The 25501-nt window shown below is 52.1% G+C and overlaps 1 protein-coding gene and 1 long non-coding RNA gene across 4 annotated transcripts in view; one reads left to right on the top strand and one right to left on the bottom strand.

The window, feature by feature from the left end:
- Positions 1–12501, bottom strand: part of LOC102172703 — a 60789-nt gene extending 48288 nt beyond the window's left edge. For 2 of the 3 annotated variants that reach the window (XR_001918383.1, XR_001918386.1), the window contains exon 1: positions 12408–12487. This is a non-coding gene — a long non-coding RNA (uncharacterized LOC102172703). Of the gene's footprint in view, positions 1–12407 lie in introns of all 3 variants that reach the window. The other variant, XR_001918385.1, reaches the window with a different exon arrangement.
- Positions 12105–24282, top strand: MGAT4B (mannosyl (alpha-1,3-)-glycoprotein beta-1,4-N-acetylglucosaminyltransferase, isozyme B). The gene is made up of 15 exons (XM_018051606.1): positions 12105–12512; positions 17452–17637; positions 17721–17861; positions 17942–18075; positions 18434–18480; positions 18768–18881; positions 19113–19188; positions 19309–19423; positions 19779–19909; positions 20064–20171; positions 20288–20481; positions 23193–23271; positions 23355–23442; positions 23525–23637; positions 23730–24282. Exons 1-15 carry the CDS (start codon positions 12416–12418, stop codon positions 23751–23753), a joined length of 1647 nt encoding a protein of 548 aa, XP_017907095.1. The 5' UTR covers positions 12105–12415; the 3' UTR covers positions 23754–24282.

The following is a 25501-nucleotide window of genomic DNA, read 5'->3' as shown; positions in this document are numbered from 1 at the left end:
TTAGCTCGTCTCTAAATATTTGATAGAATTCACCTGGGAAGCAATCTGGCCCTGTGCTTTTGTTTTGGGGGAGATGTTTTATCACAGTTTTGATTTCTGTGCTTCTAACTGACTTGTTCATAATTTCTATTTCTTCCTGATTCAGTCTTTGAAGCTTGAACTTTTCTAAAAATCTGTCCATTTCTTCCAAGTTGCCCATTTTGTTGGCATACAGTTGCTTGTTACAGTCTCTTATATCTGTCATAACCTCTCCTTTTCACTTCTAATTTTATTGATTTGATTCTTCTCTTTTTTTCTTGATGAGTCTGGCTAATGGTCTGTCAATTTTGTTCATCTTCTCGAAGAACCAGCTTTTAGTTTTATTAATCCTTACTACTGTTTCATTCATTTCTTTTTCATTTATTTCTGCTCTGATCTTTACAATTTCTTTCCTTCTACTAACTTTGGGGAGGTTTTGATCTTCTTTTTCCAGTTGTTTTAGATGCAAAATTATGTGTTTTCTATCTGATGTTTTTCTTGAGATAAGATTATATTGCTATGAATTTCCCTCTTAGAACTGCTCTTGCTGCATCCCGTAGGTTTTGGGTCATCATGTTTCATCATTTGTTTCTAAGAATTTTTTTTATTTCCCTTTTTATTTCTTTAGTAACTTGTTCATTATTTAGAAACGTATTATTTAGCCTCCATGTTTTTGTTTTTTTACACTTTTTTCCCTGTAATTGATATCTAGTCTCATAGCATTGTGGTCAGAAAAGATGCTTGATACAATTTCAATTTTCTTAAATTTTCTGAGGCTTGACTTGTGACCCAAGATGTGGTCTATCCTGGAGAATGTTCCATGTGCATTTGAAAAGAAAGTGTATTCTTCAGCATTTGGATGGAATGTCCTGAAGATATTAATTATGTCCATCTGGTCTAGTGTGTCATTTAAGGCTTGTGTTTCTTTGTTAATTCTCTGTTTTGATGGTCTGTCCATTGGTGTGAGTGGGATGTTAAAGTCTCCTACTATTATTGTGTTACTGTCAGTTTCTCCTTTTATGTCTGTTAGTGTTCTCTTATGTACTGAGATGCTCCTATGTTGGGTGCATAGATATTTACAATTGTTATGTCTTCTTCTTGGATTGACCCCTTGATCATTATGTAGTGTCCTTCCATCTCTTGAAATGGTCTTTATTTTAAAGTCTATTTTATCTGATGTGATTATTGCTACTCCCTCTTTCTTTTGATTTCTATTTGCATGGAATATCTTTTTTTTCATCTTCTCACTTTCAGTCTGTATGTGCCTCTAGGTCTAAACTGGGTTTCTTGTACACAGCAATGTATGTGGTTTCTTGTTTCTGTGTCCATTCAGCCAGTCTGCATGTCTTGGCTTATGCATTTAATCCACTTACATTTAAAGTAATCATTGATATATATCTGACAACAATGTAGGAGACCAGGATTTGACCCCTAGGTTGGGAAGATCCCCAGGAGAAAGGAATGCCAATCCATTCCAGTATTCTTGCCTGGAGAATTCCATGGACAGAGGAGCCTGGTGGACTATAGTCCATGGGGTTACAAAGAATCAGACACGACTGAGTGACTAACACTTTCACTTTTCACTTACGTTCCTAGGAGGGCGAAGAGGAGCTACTCCACGTTCAAGGTCGGGGTGGGGGCGGCCGTGAGGAGATACCCCTCGTCCAAGGTACGAGAAACCAAAGACAGTAGGTGTTGCGAGGGGGCATCAGAGGGCAGACACACTGAAACCATAAACACAGAAAACTAGTCAATCTGATCACATGGACCACAGCCTTGTCTAACTCAACGAAACTAAGCCATGCCATGTGGGGCCACCCAAGACAGATGGGTCATGATGGAGAGGTCTGGCAGAATGTGGTCCACTGGAGAAGGGAATGGCAAACCACTTCAGTATTATTGCCTTGAGAACCCCATGAACAGTATGAAAAGGCAAAATGATAGGATACAGAAAGAGGAATTCCGCAGGTCTGTAGGTGCCCAATATGCTACTGGAGATCAGTGGAGAAATAACTCCAGAAAGAATGAAGGGATGGAACCAAAGCAAAAACAATACCCAGTTGTGGATGGGACTGGTGATAGAAGCAAGATCCGATGCTGTAAAGAGCAATATTGCATAGGAACCTGGAATGTCAGGTCCATGAATCAAGGCAAATTGGAAGTGGTCAAACAGGAGATAGCAAGAGTGAATGTTGACATTCTAGGAATCAGAGAACTAAAATGGACTAGAATGGGTGAATTTAACTCAGATGACCATTATATCTATTACTGTGGGCAGGAATCCCTTAGAAGAAAAGGAGTAGCCATCATGGTCAATGAAAGAGTCTGAAATGCAGTACTTGGATGCGATCTCAAAAGTGACAGAATGATCTCTGTTCATTTCCAAGGCAAACCATTCAATATTACAGTAATCCAAGCCTATGCCCCAACCAGTAACGCTAAAGAAGTTGAAGTTGAATGGTTCTATGAAGACCTACAAGACCTTTCAGAACTAATACCCAAAAGAGATGTCCTTTTCATTATAGGGGACTGGAATGCAAAAGTAGGAAGTCAAGAAACACCTGGAGTAACAGGCAAATTTGGCTTTGGAGTACAGAACGAAGCAGGGCAAAGGCCAGAGTTTTGCCAAGAGAACACACTGGTCATAGCAAACACCCTCTTCCAACAACACAAGAGAAGACTCTACACATGAACATCATCAGATGGTCAACACCAGTATCAGATTGATTATATTCTTTGCAGCCAAAGATGGAGAAGCTCTATACAGTCAGCAAAAACAAGACCAGGAGCTGACTGTGGCTCAGATCATGAACTCCTTATTGCCAAATTCAGACTTAAATTGAAGAAAGTAGGGAAAACCACTAGACCATTCAGGTATGATCTAAATCAAATCCCTTGTGATTATACAGTGGAAGTGAGAAATAGATTTAAGGGACTAGATCTGATAGATAGAGTGCCCGATGAACTATGGACGGAGGTTCATGACATTGTACAGGAGACAGGGATCAAGACCATACCCATGGAAAAGAAATGCAAAAAAGCAAAATGGCTGTCTGAGGAGGCCTTACAAATAGCCGTGAAAAGAAGAGAAGCAAAAAGCAAAGGAGAAAAGGAGAGATATACCCATTTGAATGCAGAGTTCCAAAGAATAGCAAGGAGAGATAAGAAAGCCTTCCTCAGTGCTCAATGCAAAGAAATAGAGAAAAACAACAGAACAGGAAAGACTAGAGATCTCTTCAAGAAAATTAGAGATACCAAGGGAATATTTCATGCAAAGATGGGCTCGATAAAGGACAGAAATGGTAATGGACCTAACAGAAGCAGAAGATATTAAAAAGAGGTGGCAAGAATACACAGAAGAACTGTACAAAAAAGATCTTCACGACCTAGATAATCATGATGGTGTGGTCACTCACCTAGAGCCAGACATCCTGGAATGTGAAGGCAAGTGGGCCTTAGAAAGCATCACTACGAACAAAGCTAGTGGAGGTGATGGAATTCCAGTTGAGCTATTTCAAATCCTGAAAGATGATGCTGTGAAAGTGCTGCACTCAATATGCCAGCAAATTTGGAAAACTCAGCAGTGGCCACAGGACTGGAAAAGGTGAGTTTTCATTCCAATCCCAAAGAAAGGCAATGCCAAAGAATACTCAAACTACCACACAATTGCACTCATCTCACATGCTAGTAAAGTAATGCTCAAAATTCTCCAAGCCAGCCTTCAGCAATCCATGAACCGTGAACTTCCAGATGTTCAAGCTGGTTTTAGAAAAGGCAGAGGAACCAGAGATCAAATTGCCAACATCTGCTGGATCATGGAAAAAGCAAGAGAGTTCCAGAAAAACATCTATTTCTGCTTTATTGACTATGCCAAAGCCTTTGGCTGTGTGGATCACAATAAACTGTGGAAAATTCTGAAAGAGATGGGAATACAGACCAGCTGACCTGCCTCTTGAGAAACCTATATGCAGGTCAGGAATTAACAGTTAGAACTGGATATGGAACAACAGACTGGTTCCAAATAGGAAAAGGAGTACGTCAAAGCTGTATATTGTCACCCTGCTTATCTAACTTATATGCAGAGTACATCACGAGAAACAGTGGGCTGGAAGAAGCACAAGCTGGAATCAAGATTGCCGGGAGAAATATCAATAACCTCAGATATGCAGATGACACCACCCTTATGGCAGAAAGTGAAGAGGAACTAAAAAGCCTTGATGGATGAAAGTGAAAGAGGAGAGTGAAAAAGTTGGCTTAAAGCTCAACATTCAGAAAACGAAGATCATGGCATCTGGTCCCATCACTGCATGGGAAATAGATGGGGAAACAGTGGAAACAGTGTCAGACTTTATTTTGGGGGCTCCAAAATCACTTCAGATGGTGACTGCAGCCATGTAATTAAAAGATGCTTACTCCTTGGAAGAAAAGTTATGACCAACCTAGACAGCATCTTCAAAAGCAGAGACATTACTTTGCCAACAAAGGTCCGTCTAGTCAAGGCTATGGTTTTTCCAGTGGTCATGTATGGATGTGAGAGTTGGACTGTGAAGAAAGCTGAGTGCCAAAGAATTGATGCTTCTGAACTGTGGTGTTGGAGAAGACTCTTGAGAGTCCCTTGGACTGCAAGGAGATCCAACGAGTCCATCCTAAAAGGAGATCAGTCCTGGGTATTCATTGGAAGGACTGATGCTGAAGCTGAAACTCCAATACTTTGGTCACCTCATGCGAAGAGTTGACTCACTGTAAAAGACCCTGATGCTGGGAGGGACTGGGGGCAGGAGGAGAAGTGGACGACAGAGGATGAGATGGTTGGATAGCATCACTGACTCAATGGACATGCGTTTGAGTGAACTCCGGGAGTTGGTAATGGACAGGGAGGCCTAGCGTGCTGTGGTTCATGGGGTCGCAAAGAGTCGGACACAACTGAGCAACTGAACTGAACTGTCTTTGTAGGTCTTTTCCCTTTTTTGTGCTTCCTACCTATAGAAGTTCCTTTAACATTTGTTGTAAAGCTTGTTTGGTGGTGCTAAATTCTCTTAACTTTGCTTATCTAAAGCTTTTGATTTCAACATCTATTCTGAATGCAATCCTTGCCAGGTACAGTAATCTTGGTTGTAGATTTTTCCCTTTCAGTACTTTAAATGTATCCTGCCATTCCCTCCTGCCCTACAAAGTGTCTTCTGATTGTATGGGGTTTCATTTGTATGTTACTTGTTGCTTTTCCCTTGCTGTTATTAATATTCTTTGTATTTAATCTTTGTTAGTTTGATTAGTATGTATCTCGGCATGTTTCTCCGTCGGTTTATCCTGTTTGGGACTCCCTGCACTTCTTGGACTTCATTGACTATTTCCTTTCCCACATAAGTGAAGTTTTTGACTATACTCTCTTCAAAAATTTTCTCAGACAGTTTCTTTTCTCTTCTTCTGGGACCCCTTTAAGTCAAATGTTGGTGTGTTTAATATTGTCCCAGAGGTCTATAAGACAATCCTCAATTATTTTTCCTTTATTCTGCTCTTCAGCAGTTATTTCCACAATTCTATCTTCCAGCTCACTTATCCGTTCTTCTGCCTCAGTTATTCCACTATTGATTCCTTTTACACTACTTTTCATTTCAGTGATTGTGTTGTTCATCTGTTTGTTTATTCTTTATTTCTTCTATGTCCTTGTTAAATGTGTTAATTGATTCTTGCATTTTCTCCATTCTATTTTCAAGGTTTTAGATCATTTTTGCTATTATTACTCTGAATACTTTTTCAAGTAGTTTGTCTATTTCCTCTTTATTTGGTCTTGTTAATTTCCACCTTGTTCCTTCATTTGTGCAATACTTCTGTCTTTTCATTTTTTTCCTAATTTACTGTGCTTGAGGTCTCCTTTTCCCAGGCTTTAGGGTCGTATTCCTTCTTCCTTTCGGCATCTTCCCTCAGTGGGTAAGGCTGGTCCAGCAGTTTGTGTCGACTTTGTGTTGGGAGGGACTTGTGTCTGCATTCTTGCTGGAGCAGGTGAGTTTCTTTTCCCTCTGCTGGGCAGGGTTGTGCTAGGTGATATGTTTTGGGGTGTCTGTGGGAATCCTTTCTGTTGATGACTGAATTTGTGCTTTTATCTTGCTTGTTGTTTGGGTGCGGCATCTTGCGGTGGGTGCTGCCAGCAGTCGGGTGATGCTGGGTCTTGTATACAGGTGGAGACCTTTGTTTGAGTTCTAACTAGTTCATACTTCCTGGGGTTAGGCGTTCTCTGGTAATACTGGATTCAGCACTTCCACTCCAAAGGCTCAGGCCCAACACTGGTCAGGGAGCCGAGACTCCACAAGTTGCTTGTTATGGCATTAAAGGGAATGAAAACAAACATACAAAAACTAAAAACAAAACAAGAAACAGAAGACAAATCCCATACGAACATAATAACAAAAACAATGGAACATGCACACACAAACAAAACCAAACAGTCCAAAGGAAAGAAAGTACAAGAAAGCGACCCAGCAAGTAAAGGAAACCAAAAGTGTTATTGACCACATAAAAACAAAACTAACTAAAAAAACTAACCACGAAAAAAACCAAAGCAGAGTGCCAACTGGGGGATAAAGTAAAAAAAATAAAACCAAACTAACAACTTGATGAAAAAAAGAAAGAAAAGGAAGAAAAAAAAATAGAAAAGCAAAGTTAAACAGAAGTATGTAAAAATATTTATGTACATTAAAGAATAAGTACAGCAGGAAAAGGACAATAAGAAAAACATACAAAATAAAAAATTTAAAATAAAATTTTAAAAAGAAAAAAGAAAACAAAAAAAAACCCATAGACCTGCAAAAGGCAAATGTAGAGGTAGAAGTATATAAAGGAAATAAAAAGTGTGATTAAAAAAAAATTCTCAAAAGCTTAAATAGAGTTAATAGTAATAATAAAATCAACAACCACAGTAACAGAGGGGGTAAAAAAAGGAAGTAAAAAAAAGTCCAGAACCAATCACAGAACCAATCAAAATATGACTAATAATAAGTGCTTTTCTCAGACTTCAGCTGGCAGCGTCCTTTCCCTTGTTGTGAGTCACAGTCCACCTCCACTTCCCTAGGATCCTCTTCAATACCGGGCTGGTCTCAGGACCTGCTGTGGGGACAGCTCAGACTCTAATCTGGTGCTGCCCCTGTGTATTCTTCTCTCCAGTGTCCACCGTTGCCAGAGCTACTGTGTTTACTTTCATGGGAACTCTCATTGTCCTTTTATATATTCCATAGATACAGAGTCTGCCTAGTTGACCATGTGGATTTAATCTGTACAGCTGGTAGGAAGATTTTCCATCCTCTTCCTTAGTCACACTGCCCCTGGGGTTCAACTGTGATATTACCTTCACCTTTGCATGTGGGTTGTCCACAGGAATTTGCTCCAGAGGCTTCCCTGGGACTTGGGTGTGTCCCAGTGAGGACCTGATACAGAGACAGTGCAGCTGCTTGGATTGCAGGGACCCCGGCAGGGACACAGGAGAGCTGGCAGCCAGGGGAGCAGGAAATATAGGCTCTTAGGGCCTCTGTAGCCTCTGGCAGCTCTGCCCCAGTAGGGATCGAGGATGACGGTGGCGCAGCTGCTTGGACCAGGGGGTTTGTCCCTTATTCTTTCCCCATTCAGAAATAACAAGCTTGGAGAAGGAAACGGCAACCAACTCCAGTATTCTTGCTTGGAAAAGCCCATGAACAGAGGAACCCTGTGGGCTGCAGTCCATGGGGTCACAAAGAGTTGGACACAACTTAGCGACTGAACAACCATCACCTCAGATCATCAGGCATTAAATCCTGGAGGTTGGGTTTCCCTGCTATAGAGCACTGTTTTTGTGAAATCTCTGACGGCTTGCCTCTATCAAAATACTTAATAGGCATTACTATTTATAAAATAGATAATCAGTAAGGACCTACTGTACAGCACAAGGAACTCTAAACTCAATACTCTAATGGCCTATATGGGAAAAGAAAGTCTGAGAGTGGACACATGTATGTGCAACTGATTCACTTTGCTGTACATCAACTATATCCCAATAAAATTAATTTTAAAAAGAAGAAATAACAAACTCTAGGACAAAATATCAGAGAAGGCAATGGCAACCCACTCCAGTACTCTTGCCTGGAAAATCCCATGGACAGAGGAGCCTGGTGGGCTGCAGTCCATGGGGTTGCACAGAGTTGGACATGACTAAAGCAATCTAGCAGCAGCAGCAGCAGGACAAAATATATTTCCATTCCTTATACCTTCTTTTACCAGAAGCACACATCCTACTTTCCTTAAGCAACCATGACCTATCTTTTCCATTAGCGTTCCCTAATTGGACTATCCTACAATCTCTAGAAACATGCATCTTCCTAAAGCACAATTTATTTCCTTACTGTGGTCTGTGGTAAAAGATATGTGTCTGAGGGCACTCAGGGCTGGTGCACTGGGTTGACCCTGAGGGATGGGATAGGGAAGGAGGTGGGAGGGGGATTCAGGAGGGGGGACACATGTACACCCATGGCTGATTCATGTCAGTGCATGGCAAAAACACTACAATATTGTGAAGTAATTAGCCTCCAATGAAAATAAATTAATTTTTTTAAATACGAAAAAAGATATGTGTCTGATATACTCAAACATCATTAGTTTCCCCCTCATAAGAAGACAAAAGTAGCAAAGGAGTAAATTTGGATCAGCTTAGCAATTAATGTTCCAAGATTTCACCTTATTTGAAATTGCCTGGATCCTCAATGAATTCCTATTAATTAACTCAATTTTGCTTCAACTTATCAAAATGTGGAGAGACTATTTTAGATGAATATTTCCAAAACATGTAGCTCAGCTGGTAAAGAATTATTTCTATAGAGTTTACCAAAAAGCTCTTACCTCAGTAACATTTACTTAAAAATGTAATCATATCAGGTTATTTTCCCTGTTGACAGATTTTATAACAGAAACAATATGCACTTATTAACTTCCAGTAGGGTGTTCTTTGGAAGGAATGATGCTAAAGCTGAAACTCCAGTACTTTGGCCACCTCATGCGAAGAGTTGACTCATTGGAAAAGACTCTGATGCTGGGAGGGATTGGGGGCAGGAGGAGAAGCAGACAACAGAGGATGAGATGGCTGGATGGCATCACGGACTCGATGGACGTGAGTCTGAGTGAACTCCGGGAGTTGGTGATGGACAGGGAGGCCTGGCGTGCTGCGATTCATGGAGTCGTAAAGAGTCGGATACGACTGAGCGACTGAACTGAACTGAACCCTAAGTACAATAAAAGTATTACACTTAATGTTCATGATTCTAAAGACAGGTCTGTATTAATTAAGCCCACAAGCTTAAAGCCAAGCTCTAATGCCAAATCGGAGAGGGCAATGGCACCCCACTCCAGTACTCTTGCCTGGAAAATCCCATGGACGGAGGAGCCTGGTAGACTGCAGTCCATGGGGTCACTAAGAGTTGGACACAACTGAGCGACTTCACTTTCACTTTTCTCTTTCATGCACTGGAGAAGGAAATGGCAACCCGCCCCAGTGTTCTTGCCTGGAGAATCCCAGGGATGGTGGAGCATGATGGGCTGTCGTCTATGGGGTCGAACAGAGTCGGACACAACTGAGGCGACTTAGCAGCAGCAGCAGCAGCAATACCAAATATTAATTTAATATTATCTCCCAGATCATATGAATCTGGAATGTATTCTGGTGAGTTTTATATTTCTGAGTATGTATATAAGTGCTCAGTTTCCTTTAAGCCAATTAAATACAGTTCATTTACAAGTTAATTTTTACATAAAGACAGACAACAAAATCAGAGATCTTTTAGTTTTCCTGCTTGAATTTTAAAAGGTCTCTTTTAATAGAAAAATACTTATTCAAAAAGATACATGCACCCCTATGTTCATTACAGCATTATTTACAACAGCCAAGATATGGAAGTAAACTAAGTGTGCATCCATGGATAAAGGGATAAAGAGATGTTTATCTTCTTCTCAGAAGATACAAAAGAATGAAATCTTGCAATTTGTAACAACATGGATGGAACTTGAGGGTCTTGAATGAATTAAGTAAGGAGAAAGACACATACTCTATGATTTTAATCATGGGGAATAAAAACAAAAACAACAAACAAATAATATAACAGCAACAAACTCAGATCTGTTGAGACAAATCAGTTTGTTAACTCAGCAGAGAACTGATCAGTGGTTACCAGAGGGCAAGAGACTGGGTGAGGGGGGAGCTATAGGGTGATGGATGCTGACTAAACTTACAGTGGTGCTCACTCTGTAGTATAAACAGATGTTATTTTATGACGCTGCACACTTGCAGCTTACATCATCATGATCATCTTCACTGCCAACATAAATAAAAAGAGGCATAATTCCCCAAAAATAAAAGGTCTCTTTTTCTTTTCCTCAGTCCGGGGGACTACTGATGGATCAGAAAGTTCCTGAGAGTCCAGGCAAAATAGTTACATGGCAGAGGCAGAGGAAGGGGAAATGCAAGTTCAATCTCCCCCCCAACCCTTTTTTTCTCTTTAGTACCTAAGTAACCCAAGGCTGGAGTCTCAGGCAATGTGGGCTGTGTTTGAATTTCAAGGCTTCGTGTTCCATTATGCCCACAATTTTAGCAGAGACTCGCAGGAACAGTTGGACAGACAAAACTGCATAAGATGAAGATCCTTATTTAACATGTACCAGTGACAGAGCTTGACACAAACAAGTTTTCAGGATAACAGGGATGCGAGCACGGATAAGCGCAGATATCAGGATCAAGGGAGAGGTACAGGGAGAAAGAGCAGAAAGACTGGGGGGGAAAAAAACAGCAGGAAAATAAAGGCAACAATACTGGGAGGATAGGGCTTCCAGCCCCTACATGGTATGTTTCAACCTCACTCACTGTCCTAAACCTCCCATCAGGGAGAGCCCACTGGACCGAGGTTTGCACGGTGTTAGGCCAGCCTCTCCCACCTCTGCTTGTCACCTGTCAAGGTGAGCTGTTGCCAGCCACAGGCTGAGAGCAGGGATTAGCTGCAGGAGGTCCACTCTCTCCGAAGGATACAACAGAGGAGCAGAAAAGGAGAAAGAAGTAGAGAGATAACAAGAAGGGGAAAGAGATTAAGAGGAAGCGTTAAGCTTTGCCTGAATGAGGCCCCCAGGTGGGAAGAAGTGAGGTTCAGATGATCACTTGTCACCAATGATGGTCCCCCAGGAGCCCAGATCTTCTCCCGGGAAGCGGACAACTGTCCCAAGTTGGGTGCCAAAAATTTGCTACTGATCTGGGTTCTTGGCCTTCCTTAATCAACAGAAATTGACTAGAGGGGAGACAAGAAATTCAGGCAAGGCTTTATTGGGGTCCTTGCTGCCACAGCAGTGAGGGAGAGTAAGCGGGTCCCTTGCTGGCTCCTGGGGTGGGGGGGCAAGTTGGTTCCTTAAATGGGATGAAGGTAGGGGTGTGTCTAGGGGTTAGTCAGGAGGGGTGGCTTAGACGGTTTGCCCACGCTTCAGACCAAGTGCAAGGGGGCGTGCACAGTACCCTGTTTCTGCTCGTGGCTCTTCAGAAGTGGCAGTTGGGGTTTTCGGTCTTTTTGTGTCTTGTTCATAATTTGCCCCAACTGCCCACTCACACAGTAACCTTTAGTCCCTTGTAGCGTCTTTGTATTTTGTTGCTGGATAAGAGCTTTGTGCAGGTGCAAGCACCGCAGCTAAGGGCTCCAGATCCCGGCCTGTCTCACTTCTGCCTAAACCCCTCAGACCTGGGACAGGGGCCTGAGGGTCGTCAGGTAACCCGACTGAGGTCCAAATATGGGTTGGGAAGTTCATAAGGAAAACGGTATTGAGAAGGGGTTGGAGGGCTGACGCACACCGCCACCACCGCGGACCGCACAGTCCGGCAGGCCCCTGCTTCGACCTACCTGAGGCCAGAGCCCAGGGCCCGCCACCCTCAACCCGCGAAGTCCAGGACGTTTAAGCCCGCACGCGGGGCCAGGGCCGCGGCCGCGAGGCGCAGCGGCGCGATCCCGGGCGTTCGTCCCCCACCCCGCCCCTCGCGTACCGGTGTCGGCAGCGGGTGATGCGGCCCCTTTAAGTCCCGGCCGCCCCGCCCTTCGCAGCCAACTCCGCGGCGGCCCAGGATCCAGGCCGGGCCGCGGCTCTCGCCGCCCAGCCCAACCCAGCCCGGCCCGGCCCGGCCCGAGCGCCGAGCCTAGGCCGTCCGCTTCCCACAGCCTGGAGCAGCCGGCGGTGCGGCGCCCGGCCCGGCCCGCAGCCCGGCAGGCCGGCCCGCACCTCCGCCCGGCCCCGGGCTCGCAGCCCCTCCCCGCCCCGGGGCCGGGGCCCCTGCAGCCTCCCGGTCCCGGCGCTCCGGCCCCGGCCCCCCGGGCCATGCGGCCTCGGCCCCGCCGGCGCCCACCGCGTACCTGAGGAGATGAGGCTCCGCAATGGCGCCTTCCTGACGCTGCTGCTCTTCTGCCTGTGCGCCTTCTTCTCGCTCTCCTGGTACGCGGCGCTCAGCGGCCAGAAAGGTGAGCCCCTCCCCGCCGGCGCGGCCCCGCTCCCCTCCCGCCCCGGGCGCCGGCCTGGGCAGCGGGGCTCGGGCGCCCGCCGCGGAAGGCGGCCGGAAGCCGGCGCCGGCGCCCCGTCCCCGCCCGGCCGGCGCGGGGGGCGCCCCTCCCTGCGCGCCCCCACTTGTTTGCTGCCGGAGTAACGAAATTCTCCCCGGGCCGGGGCCGGGCCTCGAGCAGGGGGCCGGGCGGGCGCTCGGGACTGGCCTCCGCGAGTTTTGCCCGCGCTGGGGCGGGTCGCCCCCTCTGGCGAGCGGGGGAGCTCGGAGTTCCCAGAGAGGGAAGGGAGGCGCAGGGGCAGAGGCGGCTTCGGCGGCTCCGGGCGCATGGATGCCGGGTTCCGGAGAGCCGCGTGAAGTGGCAGCCGGTCGTGCAGGCGGCACTGTCACGTCCCACCACCGCGCCGCCCCGGCCGGCTCCGCGTGCGGCTCCCGAGGGCCTCAGCAGCCCTCCTCCGGAGCCTCTGGCCCCAGGACTCCTCCACGCGGAAGCCTTCCTCGGGCTGCCGGCCTGCGCGGTGCCGTGGGGGCCTCAGGAGCAGCCCACCTGGCTACCGCTTCACTTGCGTTATGTGGCCTCACGTGAAGTTTGCTCCAGCTGGCCAGTTCACCGCCGAGGCCCTCCGAGTCTGCTAGCACACTTCGGGCTGAGGGGGCAGACCCCAGCACTGGCTCCATGCTGGTTGGGATGGATGGGGCTGAGTGGAGCCTTTGCTGAGGGCACAAGGCTGAGGAGGCCCTCGCAGGCCTCTGTCGACCCAGCCTGCAGCACCAGAGGCAGCAGGAAAAGCTGCTTCCTTCCTGCCTCTGGCTTTCCCTGCAGGAGGCCTAGGCAGGATCGGGCTGAGGCTGCTGACCTCAGCCTCACTCCCACCTCCTGCTTCCCTGTCCCCAGCAGAGGCTGCAGGAGGAGCCTTTCTGACCCTCGAAGTCCCCGTGTTCCCACCTGGCTCCTGTCCGCCCAGCTCAGCCCAGCCCTGTTTGGGTGGAGGCTTGGGCTGTCCTTGGGGCACCAGGAGGCCTGGACGGAGAACCCTAGGACTTGGTCCATAGAGGCCACGGCTGGTGCAGAGTTCTCTGTAGGTCTCTGTATGTGGAGTGTTCGACCCAGGGAATGGCATGGCTGGGGCAGAGTTCTGTGCAGGTGAGGTGTGTCACCTAGGGGAGGACACTTTGGACCCTCGGGAGAGTGGCCAGGTAGGCAGACTGGCTTGGAGGCCAAGGTGGGGCCTTACCTCATGGGCTGGGGCACGTTTGTTCAGTTGTGAGTGAAGTAGTGAGCCCTTGCACCCTGCCCTGGGCGAGGCCACAGTTCCCAGGTGCCTCTTGCAGCAGCTGCGTGCTCTCAGCTGGATGGCAGGAATTGCAGTGTCAGACCCCTACCTGTGCCAGGACACCAGACTGTGAGTCTGACTAGCCACAGTGTCCAGGAGCATGGGAGTGAGGGGGATGCCCATGGCTCCATTTAGGCCTACTCTCCCTAGGGGCTTCCCAGGAGGCCCTGGTGGTAAAGAACCTGCCTGCCAATGCAGGAGGCTTAAGAGAAGTGGGTTCAATCCCTGGGTCGGGAAGATCTCTTGGCATGGCGACCCACTCCAGTATTCTTGCCTGGAGAATCCCATGCACGGAGGAGCCTGGCAGACTACAGCCCATGGGTTTGCGAAGAGTCAGACACACCTGAAGCTTCTTAGCAGCAGCAGTAGCAGCTCCCTAAGGGAAGCATCCAGGAGCCTGGTCAAAGAAGTGGGGTTCAGATGCAGAGTCCTTGTCCCTGGGGCCTGAAAGCCCAGAAGCCTGTGACATGTGACAAGAGGGTCACCTGGGCCTTACCTACTGAGGGCTGCTACTCCTTTGGGGGGCCCAGTAGGATCTGGTCTTCGAAGGCATGAAGAGAAGCCTGAGTCTGGGCTCTTATATGAACCTTTCTCATTTTTACACTGAGATGACTGTATTCAGCCTGTAGGGAAGCCAGACTAAATCGGAGACCAGACTGGACCTTGGCTTCCAGTTTGCAGTGAATACGGGACTCAGGAGAGGGCTGGCCCCGGCAGGGATGCTTAGAGGAAAAGCAGAGGAACCCAGATCTGTAGGGAAGGGAAGAGGTGGGCAGGGAGCCAGAGAGAAAGGAAAGTAGGAGCAGGTGGCATCCTGGAAGCCAAGGGCCAGGAAGGACACATAGGCCTTGCCAAGACCCGGGCTGCAGGTTTCAGGCTCACTTTCACATCCAGCCTTGACAAAATTTGTGCATCAGCTCCACTAATGCTCCAGTTAATAGCCCTGCGAAAGGTCCCCAGGGAAGACAGCAGACTCTCCAGGGGGTTAGCCTGAGCCACACAGCTCTCCCCGTGTCTAGGCTCTCGCCTCTCTTAGACTTCAGCAGGGATGGATGCCCGTCTTGACCCCTGGGAGAGTGGATGCAAATCCTGGAGAGGAGGTGGACACCTGCCCCCTTCTCGGTGCTTCTGCCCCACTGCAGGTTAACAACAGCCCTTCACTGGGCCTGGCACCTGTCTGTGCCTCTCTGAGCCTATTTTTCCATCCCTCAGTACAGGGCACAAGGTCTGTGCCCCAGCTTCAACCTTGAAATCTGTTTCTCTAATAAAGAGGGACCCAAAGGGAAGCTTGTGGTCTGTGGCCTCAGATATCTGGATTATTTTGCCTTCTGGTAGAGGGAGGCGCAGGAAAGTCTCCAGTAGTGTGACCACAGCTGCCCCCAGGACTTGGAAAGAGGAAAGCTTCTAGCAAGAGGACCAGGGTAGGGAGCAGGCTGTGCCCAGGCCTGAGTGGTCAGGTGATTCGGGTCAGCAGGGCCCACCTCTGGGCCCACCTAGGACAGGCTAAGGTTGGGCAGAGCACAGCCTACTTAAAAATCAGAGTAGGCCATGTTTGGGGGGAGCAGGGGCAGCAGGCAGAGAGTGTGAGGCCTCCTTACACTCCCTCCACCTCACAGAGGGCCCCGCTGCAGGGGGCTTCCTTGGGTATAGCCAGTAGCATTGGGGTGGGCATCAGGGACAGTAGGTAGGTAGGTGGAGACTGCAGGAGGAAGGCCACCTACCTGCTTAGGCAGCTCTGAACCATGTCCTACTGTGCCTCAGCACTCCCCACTTACACTTCCTGTTGGCCGCTGGGTGGGGGAGTGATGGGGGTGGCCAGCTCCCTGTTTAAAAGGTCAGGTTTCTGGGGTAACCTGGCTTTGGAACACAGAGCAGAGCCTCAAAGATCTGGTAACCTGACTCCTAACTCCCTCCCCAGTAGGGCTGTCCTGAGCACAGAAGCTTGAAGTGGCCTGGCCTTTGGCTCCAGGGGCAGTGTGTGGGGAGGGAGCCTGGGGAAAGCTTCTGACTTTAGAGTGCCCTATCAAGGACCTGCTTAGCTCCCCTGCTCTCCCCCTACTCAGGCCTCTCTGTCCTTCCTAGGGGCTGCTCCTTTCTCTTTTTCCAGAACTTAGCACTTAGGCCTCTGCCCTAGCTACAGGAGGGGGTATCCTGGGATGACCGAATTTTGCCTTGGTCATGACCTTTGGAGTATCTGGTTGTGGCAAAGTGACACCATCCCGGGGCATTCTGGGGGTTGTGATCCCCCTGAGGGATCAAGGAATATAAGAGCTGCCTGAGGATGAGAGGGGAGAAATCTGGAAGGCTTCCGAGACCTGGTGATTTTTGCACCGAGGCCTTGAAGGCTCCATGGGCTTTCATTAGGACCAGAAGAGAAAAGGGAATCCCAGGCAGATGAAACCAGCATGTGTGAAAGCATAGATGTCAGACAAGGAAAAGGCAGTGTGTGTGATAGCAAATAAAGAGGGCAAAAGCCAGATTCGAAGAGGCCTTGAGAGGAACAGCCTGGCAGGACCGGGCTGCCTCAGCAGCAGCAGCAGATAGCACTGTTGTTTTTGTCTCATTCTTGATTGCTCGGCCCTGCCAGGCCAGTGGAGCCAGGTGCTTGGCACCCTGGGGCTCCCTGTCCACTGTCAGGCAGCCCCACCTCTGTGCTGCTTCAGGCCCATGTCCACCTCGGAGCCTGCAGATGGGACCCCGCTGGAGGTTCTGATACAGGTCTCTCTGGGTGGTATGGTACAGGCCTGGGACAGCTCTTCAGAAAAGCAGGCCTCAGGGCATTCAGAGCTTGGGTTCCCTCTCTGCTGTTAATTGCTGAGGGACCTGTGACTCGTTTCTCAACTTCCTTTGTTCCTCTGAGCACTGGGGGCTGTAACTGCAGCAATCTCCCCACCCCCCTACTGTGTGCGATTATGAATCCAGAGCTGGTGTCTAGTGTAGAATGACCACCATGGGACAGTGATGAATGCGTGTCTGGGGCTCAGTCCTACTTGCAGGATAGGAGGGGATGTTCAGGGAGGTTTCCTGTCCCCAAGGAGCCTTGGGGATGGGGCTGCCTGTGATCTCTGTGAAGTAGGGTGGGAAGCAAGGTGCAGAGGCTGAAAGAAGGAACAGGGGAAGGCTGGCCTCAACATCAGAACTGCTTGAGGAAGGCAGGTCTTGGATGGGCCCTTGGATGTCCTGCCTCCTGAAGGACGAGATGCTGCAAGGAGAAGCAGGAAGGGGCTGTGAGAGCTGCTGGGAGGAGAGCATTCAGTCCTGGCCTTTTCCACCTCCAGCTTAGTTTGACCACGTGGGCCTGGAAGTGATCCTGCAGCCTTCCCACTCGAGACATCTCCTCAGTGGAGAAAAAGGGAGAGCCCTGGAGAGGACTCATTCCCCCTTTGGAGGCTTTTCTTCTGCAGGTGTGAGTGTCACTGTGACCTCAGAGTGACTTTTACGTAAGCCCATGTGACTCACATGTAGCAGGCATGAGAACATGTGAACAGATGTGTGTGCTGACACACTCATGGGGCAGCAGGTCAGCTCTAGGCTGCCCCCTGGTGACAGCGTGCATACCACCCACAGGTGATGTGGTGGACGTCTACCAGCGGGAGTTCCTGGCCCTGCGGGACCGCTTGCATGCAGCCGAGCAGGAGAGCCTCAAGCGCTCCAAGGAGCTCAACCTGGTGCTGGATGAGATCAAGAGGGCCATGTCCGAGAGGCAGGCGCTTCGAGATGGAGACAGCAATCGCACCTGGGGCCGCCTACCTGGTGAGGCGCGGGAGCGGGACGGTGGGGGCGCCAAGCTGGTGGGTAAGCTCCTTGTCTGACCTGCCCCTTCCCGACCCACCCAGAGGACCCGCGCCTGAAGCCCTGGAACGTTTCGCACAAGCACGTGCTGCACCTTCCCACGGTCTTCCACCACCTGCCGCACCTGCTGGCCAAGGAAAGCAGCCTGCAGCCGGCCGTGCGCGTGGGCCAGGGCCGCACCGGAGGTAGGGGCCCCGGAGAGGCCGAAGGCGGGCGGCGGGGCGATCCCCCGTGTGCCCAGGGCCGACGCTCCGCATCCCTGCAGTGTCGGTGGTGATGGGCATCCCGAGCGTGCGGCGCGAGGTGCACTCCTACCTGACTGACACGCTGCACTCACTCATCTCGGAGCTGAGCCCGCAGGAGAAGGAGGACTCGGTCATCGTGGTGCTGATTGCGGAGGCGAGTGGGCGGGGCCAGGCGCTCAGTGCAGGGCAGAAAGGAGCGGGGAGAGGAAAACAGGGTTTCAGAGGAACAGACTCGCAAGTTCAGTTGGTTTCATTCAGAAACTTGCCAAGGTAAAAAGTTAAAAGAGACAGTTTACCTTCTCCTCCTAGGAATGTGAAGTTACATAGTCCGCCCCACCTCTTGGCCCCAGGTATCTAGAAGGGCTTTCTCTGAGGCACCTATGGTCCCTAGGCCCAGCCTTACTTAGCCTTTAGGATGGTGGGAGAAAGAGCCGTGTCCTTCCCCCAGCCTTTTCTTCCAGGCCATTTGGGGTGACAGCCTGACTCAGGGAGGGCCCTTGGTCTTCCCACAGACTGACCCACAGTATACCTCGCTGGTGACAGAGAATATCAAGGCCTTGTGAGTACTGGCGGCCCAGCAAGGCTGGTGAAGGGAAGACTCTGTGAGGTGCTGGGCAGCAGGAGCCTTCCGTCTGTGGGAAAGGGTGCTTCCCTTCTTGGCTGTGGGGGTGGGTGTGTAGAGATGACCCAACCCCTCTGAAGCCTCTGTGTTTCAGCAGGATGGGTGTGGTACTGGGGGAGGTCTGCCTGGTGGGCTTTAGGTAAAGGATGGGGTCTAGTTAGCTCAGTTCTGCCCCTGCTCTGGTCCCTGGAGGCTGCATACTCACTGGGCCTTCCTGTCCCCAGGTTCCCTACGGAGATCCATTCTGGGCTCCTGGAAGTCATCTCCCCTTCTCCCCACTTCTACCCTGACTTCTCCCGCCTCCGAGAGTCCTTTGGAGACCCCAAGGAGAGAGTCAGGTACTAGTCCTACCCCTCTCCCTCTGCCCCCAGCAGCCTGTCCCCCTGTGCTAAGGAACCTAGCCTGTGGGTGACTTGAGTCCCGAGTCCTTTTCTGCACTGCCTCCATTGTTCCATTTGAGGACCCCTGCATGGGGGCAGGGGGCCTGCTACCCACTCAGTGGCCTATGTGGTGGCCACACTGGAGGTGGAGGGGTCTGAGCTCTTGAGGCCTCTTCCCCTGGTCCACAGGTGGAGGACCAAACAGAACCTTGATTACTGCTTCCTCATGATGTATGCCCAGTCCAAAGGCATCTACTACGTGCAGGTGAGCACTGATTCCCTGCTCTGGCCCCCTTTCCCCCTGTACGGGCCTGGGTGGCGAGCCCTGCCCTCCCTGTGCCCATCCTGAGTCCTGGCCCCCTTCTACCTACCCACCACTGTGCAGCTGGAAGACGACATCATAGCCAAGCCCAACTACCTGAGCACCATGAAAAACTTTGCACTCCAGCAGCCCTCGGAAGACTGGATGATCCTGGAGTTCTCCCAGCTGGGTTTCATTGGTGTGCCAGCCCCCTCCCTGCCCAACTGGCCTGACCAGAATATCTCTCTCCAGCCCACTTCTGCCTCTGTCATCAGCTCTCAGCCCCCTGCCCTGTTCCCAAGCCCAGGTCAGGCTCTGAGCCTTTCCTAGAGTGCCCGCTGTAGCCCCTTCTGACCTATATTCCTGCCTGCCCCTCTGCATCAAGATGTTTGGGCTCACCAGCCCATCTGCCCTCTTCTTACCCACACCTGCCTGCAGCCAGCCAGAGGTTTTGCTATAGGACCCTCCCCAGAGTCCCCCAGAGGGATTAAGAGGAAGTAGGTCACGGCAGAGCTGCCTTCTCAGCACCGTTTTCCCCCTACTCCTACTCTCAGGGAAGATGTTCAAGTCTCTGGACCTGAGCGTCATTGTGGAGTTCATCCTTATGTTCTACCGGGACAAGCCCATTGACTGGCTCCTGGACCACATTCTTTGGGTGAAGGTCTGCAACCCTGAGAAGGATGCGGTGAGCAGGGCCTGCGCAGAGGCGGGCGGGGCGGTGGAGCAAGCAGCCTCCTTCAGGGACTGTGTTGGTGATCGTGTGCCCGACAGGAGAAGACTGTGTTGCTGGCTGGAGGAGTTTCTGTCTTCAGCCCCAGTGTGTCACCCTCCCTCCACAGAAGCACTGCGACCGGCAGAAGGCCAACCTGCGGATCCGCTTCAAGCCTTCCCTCTTCCAGCACGTGGGCACCCACTCCTCACTGGCGGGCAAGATCCAGAAACTGAAGGTGGGCAGTGCCGCACTGGAGCTGGTCGAGCACAGCAGAGCCCGAGCCGAGCTCGGGCGAGGAGGCGGCAGGGCAGCCCAGGGCCCACCCGAGCACCTCTGTCCCTCCACCACTAGGACAAGGACTTTGGGAAGCACGCGCTGCGGATGGAGCACGTGAACCCACCAGCAGAGGTGAGCACGAGCCTCAAGACGTACCAGCACTTCACCCTGGAGAAGGCCTATTTGCACGAGGATTTCTTCTGGGCCTTCACGCCCTCTGCAGGGGACTTCATCCGCTTCCGCTTCTTCCAGCCGCTGCGACTGGAGCGGTCAGTACCAGCGCCCACAGACCCACTTTGGGGGAGGGGGAGGGTGGCTACCGCAGTCCAAGCCTCACCACAAATTTTTGACCCTACAGATTCCCCTCTGTGACCCCCCAGCAGATTATTTAATGTTGTTAGGTTTTCTTATCTTAAAAGTATAGCTCAGAACAGTAGCTACAGAATTCCCCAGTGGTCTAATGGAAAGACTCAGGCTTTCACTGCTGTGGAACCGGGTTCAGGCCCTGATTGGCAAAATAAGATCCATAAGCTGCGTGTGGTGAGGACAAAAAAGAAGCAACAGTAGCTACTTCATAAAGGCAAGTCCAGCATCGCCCACAGGAGCTTGGTGACATTGCCCGTCACCCTCGGCCTTATGAGTAAGTTGCTTTGTACAGTCCAATGACTGCTTTGGGTGGTGCCCAACTTGGCCGAGTACCACAGGGCCCACTGAAAGGTTGTTGCTGAGCCATGAAAGACGCCGGGATTCTTGGCCTCCAGAGGAGAGGAATTCAGTCTGGGGCCAGAGACAAGGCTTGATCACTCAGAGCTTTTGTGTGATAAAGTTTTATTAAAATATAAGAGAGATAGAGAAAGCTTCTGACATAGACATCAGAAGAGGGCAGAAAGAGTTGCCCCCCTGCTAGCTTTTAGCAGTATGTTTTATGCCTATCAGCAGGTTGCTAATTAGAGAAAGGAGATGTCTCAAAACTCAGAGTGGCACCAGGCCCCTCACCCACAACATGCATTTTGAGATAACATTGGCATCACGTGAGTCATCCCGGGCCATAAAACGACTGACATGAATCATGAAGAAAGGCAGGTTTCCAAGTAAATATGTAGCTTCATTAACATAGATTAGGAGAACAATGTATGAGTAAAATATACTGGTTTGTTGAGCCCTTATTGGTTCTGAGTCTTAGGCAGAATCATCTTGAAGAAAGACACAGTCTAGGGTAAATACATAGTTCATTAACATAGCTTAAGGAAACCACTTCCATAAGAAAAACATTGGTTAGCTCAAGGTTTGAGAAAAGTTGGGTTCAGCTGGAACCAGGTGTCATCATGCCAACACAGAATTTTACCTCCTTTTAATTTTGTATAGAGAAGGAAAAAAGTGTCTAACACTTGCCTGTTTCCTCCATTTGGAGAACCCTGGTCTTCCTTCCTGTTCCCCTCTCACCACCGACTGCAGTCCTGGCCCGGGCCTGGCCTCCTCTGCTGGGCGTCATCCCTCGGCACTGCCCCACCCCTGCAGTCCTGGCCCGGGCCTGGCCTCTTCTCTGCTGGGTGTCATGCCTAGGCAGTGCCCCACCCCTGCAGTCCTGGCCCGGGCCTGGCCTCTTCTCTGCTGGGCGTCATCCCTCGGCAGTGCCCCACCCCTGCAGTCCTGGCCCGGGCCTGGCCTCTTCTCTGCTGGGCGTCATCCCTCGGCAGTGCCCCACCGACTGCAGTCCTGGCCCGGGCCTGGCCTCTTCTCTGCTGGGTGTCATGCCTAGGCAGTGCCCCACCCCTGCAGTCCTGGCCCGGGCCTGGCCTCTTCTCTGCTGGGCGTCATCCCTCGGCAGTGCCCCACCCCTGCAGTCCTGGCCCGGGCCTGGCCTCTTCTCTGCTGGGCGTCATCCCTCGGCAGTGCCCCACCGACTGCAGTCCTGGCCCGGGCCTGGCCTCTTCTCTGCTGGGTGTCATGCCTAGGCAGTGCCCCACCCCTGCAGTCCTGGCCCGGGCCTGGCCTCTTCTCTGCTGGGTGTCATGCCTAGGCAGTGCCCCACCCCTGCAGTCCTGGCCCGGGCCTGGCCTCCTCTGCTGGGTGTCATGCCTAGGCAGTGCCCCACCCCTGCAGTCCTGGCCTGGGCCTGGCTTCTTCTCTGCTGGGCGTCATCCCTCGACAGTGCCCCACCAACTGCAGTCGTGGCCCGGGCCTGGCCTCTTCTCTGCTGGGCGTCATCCCTCGGCAGTGCCCCACCCCTGCAGTCCTGGCCCGGGCCTGGCCTCTTCTCTGCTGGGCGTCATCCCTCGGCAGTGCCCCACCCCTGCAGTCCTGGCCCGGGCCTGGCCTCCTCTGCTGGGCGTCATCCCTCGGCAGTGCCCCACCCCTGCAGTCCTGGCCCGGGCCTGGCCTCTTCTCTGCTGGGTGTCATGCCTAGGCAGTGCCCCACCCCTGCAGTCCTGGCCCGGGCCTGGCCTCTTCTCTGCTGGGCGTCATCCCTCGGCAGTGCCCCACCCCTGCAGTCCTGGCCCGGGCCTGGCCTCTTCTCTGCTGGGCGTCATCCCTCGGCAGTGCCCCACCGACTGCAGTCCTGGCCCGGGCCTGGCCTCTTCTCTGCTGGGTGTCATGCCTAGGCAGTGCCCCACCCCTGCAGTCCTGGCCCGGGCCTGGCCTCTTCTCTGCTGGGTGTCATGCCTAGGCAGTGCCCCACCCCTGCAGTCCTGGCCCGGGCCTGGCCTCCTCTGCTGGGTGTCATGCCTAGGCAGTGCCCCACCCCTGCAGTCCTGGCCCGGGCCTGGCCTCTTCTCTGCTGGGCGTCATCCCTCGACAGTGCCCCACCAACTGCAGTCGTGGCCCGGGCCTGGCCTCTTCTCTGCTGGGCGTCATCCCTCGGCAGTGCCCCACCCCTGCAGTCCTGGCCCAGGCCTGGCCTCTTCTCTGCTGGGTGTCATGCATAGGCAGTGCCCCCCCCCCGACCCCCGCAGCAGCTCACAGGCCTGTCTGGCCGCAGGTTCTTCTTCCGCAGTGGCAACATCGAGCACCCAGAGGACAAGCTGTTCAACACGTCTGTGGAGGTGTTGCCCTTTGATGTGAGTGTGGTGGGGGGGGGGTGGTGCACTGAGGCCTGCCCCTCCCACAGCCACCGGCTTCAGCCCCTTGATTTTGCCCCCAGAACCCCCAGTCAGACAAGGAGGCCCTGCAGGAGGGCCATTCGGTCACTCTGCAGTACCCTCGGAGCCCTGATGGCTACCTCCAGATAGGTGAGTGAGGGGCCACCGAGCGGAGGTGGGGGCGAGGCTCAATGAGCAGCGCTCTGGGCCTCTCACTGCTGCACTCCCCCAGGCTCCTTCTACAAGGGCGTGGCACAGGGTGAAGTGGACCCTGCTTTCGGCCCCCTGGAAGCACTGCGCCTCTCCATCCAGACAGACTCACCTGTGTGGGTGATTCTGAGCGAGGTGACATGGGCCAGGGGATGGGGAGCTGTACCCAGCAGCTAAACCCCAGCGTTCCCTGAAACCCCAGCTGATACTGAGCCTGGTTCTTCCAGATTTTCCTGAAAAAGGCTGACTAAGCTGAGACTTATGAAGGTGCATTTTAGCTGGTCCTGAAGCCCGGGAGACCTGAGATGTCGCCGCTGCCCCCGGAGGGCCAGGCACGGCTGCCCCAGCCCGGGGTTCTGCCTGGGACCACGCTCCGCCGGCCTGGGGTGGCCGCTGGCCCGGAGGCCCCAGGAACTGGTGCTGCCCCGCCCGCCGGCCGCGGGGAAGAGGCAGGCGGCGCCTACACTGTGCCTGAGGCCGGCCGCGCCGCCCGGAGCCGCTCCCTCCTGGCCCCGTTGGGCCAGGCCGTTTCAGAAGAGCGTTTTCCTGGGCACCCACTGTCTCTGGAGCCGCTCCCTCCTGGCCCCGTTGGGCCAGGCCGTTTTAGAAGAGCGTTTCCTGGGCACCCACTGTCTCTGGCGCGAACACTGGAATGCATATACTACGTTATGTGCTGTGTTTTTTATTCTTGGATACATTTGATTTTTTCACGTTAAGTCCACATATACTTCTATGAGAGCGTTCCTTGTAATAAAGGGTTAATGACGTGTTCGCCTCTAATCCGGCTATATCATCAGGCGCCCCTGCCTTGCTGCGTGGCCCAGCACGACCTAGCCTCCATTTCCTGGGAGTGGCGGCTTGGTGACTAGGTAACTGATGGAGCTAGTGTGGAATCTGCCCCCCACCGCCCGCTTCCAAGACGACCTTCCTCAGAGCCCTCCCCCCCAGCACCCATCATAGCTGTGGAAGTGCCTGCAGCCGCCTCTCAAAGGCACGCCCCCGTCTCCTCTCCCCACGCATTCGTGGGTCTCGCCCTGCTTTGACCCCCGTTTCCAAGGCACGGCTTCATGGGTCTCTGACCCATCTTAGGGTCTCTCAGCCGGCTCAGGGCCTTTGCTGTTACCTGGTTCCTCTCCTCTCCATTCTCACCTAAAGCCACCTCTTTAGGGACTATTCCTGGTGCGCATTCCTTCCAGATCTGGGCCCCAAGACACCCAGACGTTTACCGGAGAGCACCTGTGCGTGTGTGCTAAGCCGCTGCAGTCGTGTCCGAGTTTTTGCAACCCATGGACTGTGGCCCGCCAGGCTCCTCTGTCCTTGGGATTCTCCAGGCAAGAATTTTGGAGCACGCCAATCAACCAGATTGATTCCATTCATCGTCTTTCCCAGCTCTATCGGCTGCAGCAGGTTGCCCGCAACACCTGTGCTCAGTCGCGCCCGACTCCGGTGACCCCATCCCACCACGCTCCTCTGTCCATGGGATTTTCCAGGCAAGAATAGTGGAGTGGATTGCCATTTCCTCCTCCAGGGGACCTTCCCGACCCAGGGATGGAACCCATGTTTACTGTGTCTCCTTCATCAGCGAGTGAATTCTTTACCACTGTGCCACCTAGGCATCTAGATGCTGGTAACCCAGTGCCGATCCCAAAAAGTCCCTTGTGTTGGCTGTGACGGCCAGGGTACACGGAATAGGGCGGCTGAGGGTCAGCGGAGAGGCAGGGTTCATAGGAGGGACAGGCGAGGAAAGCACTGACCGCAGGGAGAAGCCCTGGGTGAGCATCGGCGAGAAAGGGCGCCTGCGCCCCGAGCGTGTGCCTCTGGGGTCTGGGAACAGGACAGGACCCGGGACCCGATCGAGCTCCCCCGGGGCGGGTGGGTGGGGAGGGGCGGCCTCGTGCCTCCCGCAGCCCCGCCTCCTCCCGGCAGCCGAAGTTAGGCCCCTGCAGGCTCTACAACCCGCATTGCGCGACACATTTCGACCGAGAGAGTGCACTCGGGG

The sequence above is a fragment of the Capra hircus genome, chromosome 7, assembly GCF_001704415.2.
Source record: "Capra hircus breed San Clemente chromosome 7, ASM170441v1, whole genome shotgun sequence".
In the NCBI taxonomy this organism is placed as follows: Eukaryota; Metazoa; Chordata; class Mammalia; order Artiodactyla; family Bovidae; genus Capra; species Capra hircus.
Note: the sequence above shows the minus strand (reverse complement) of the source record. Positions and strands in the feature narration are given on the sequence as shown.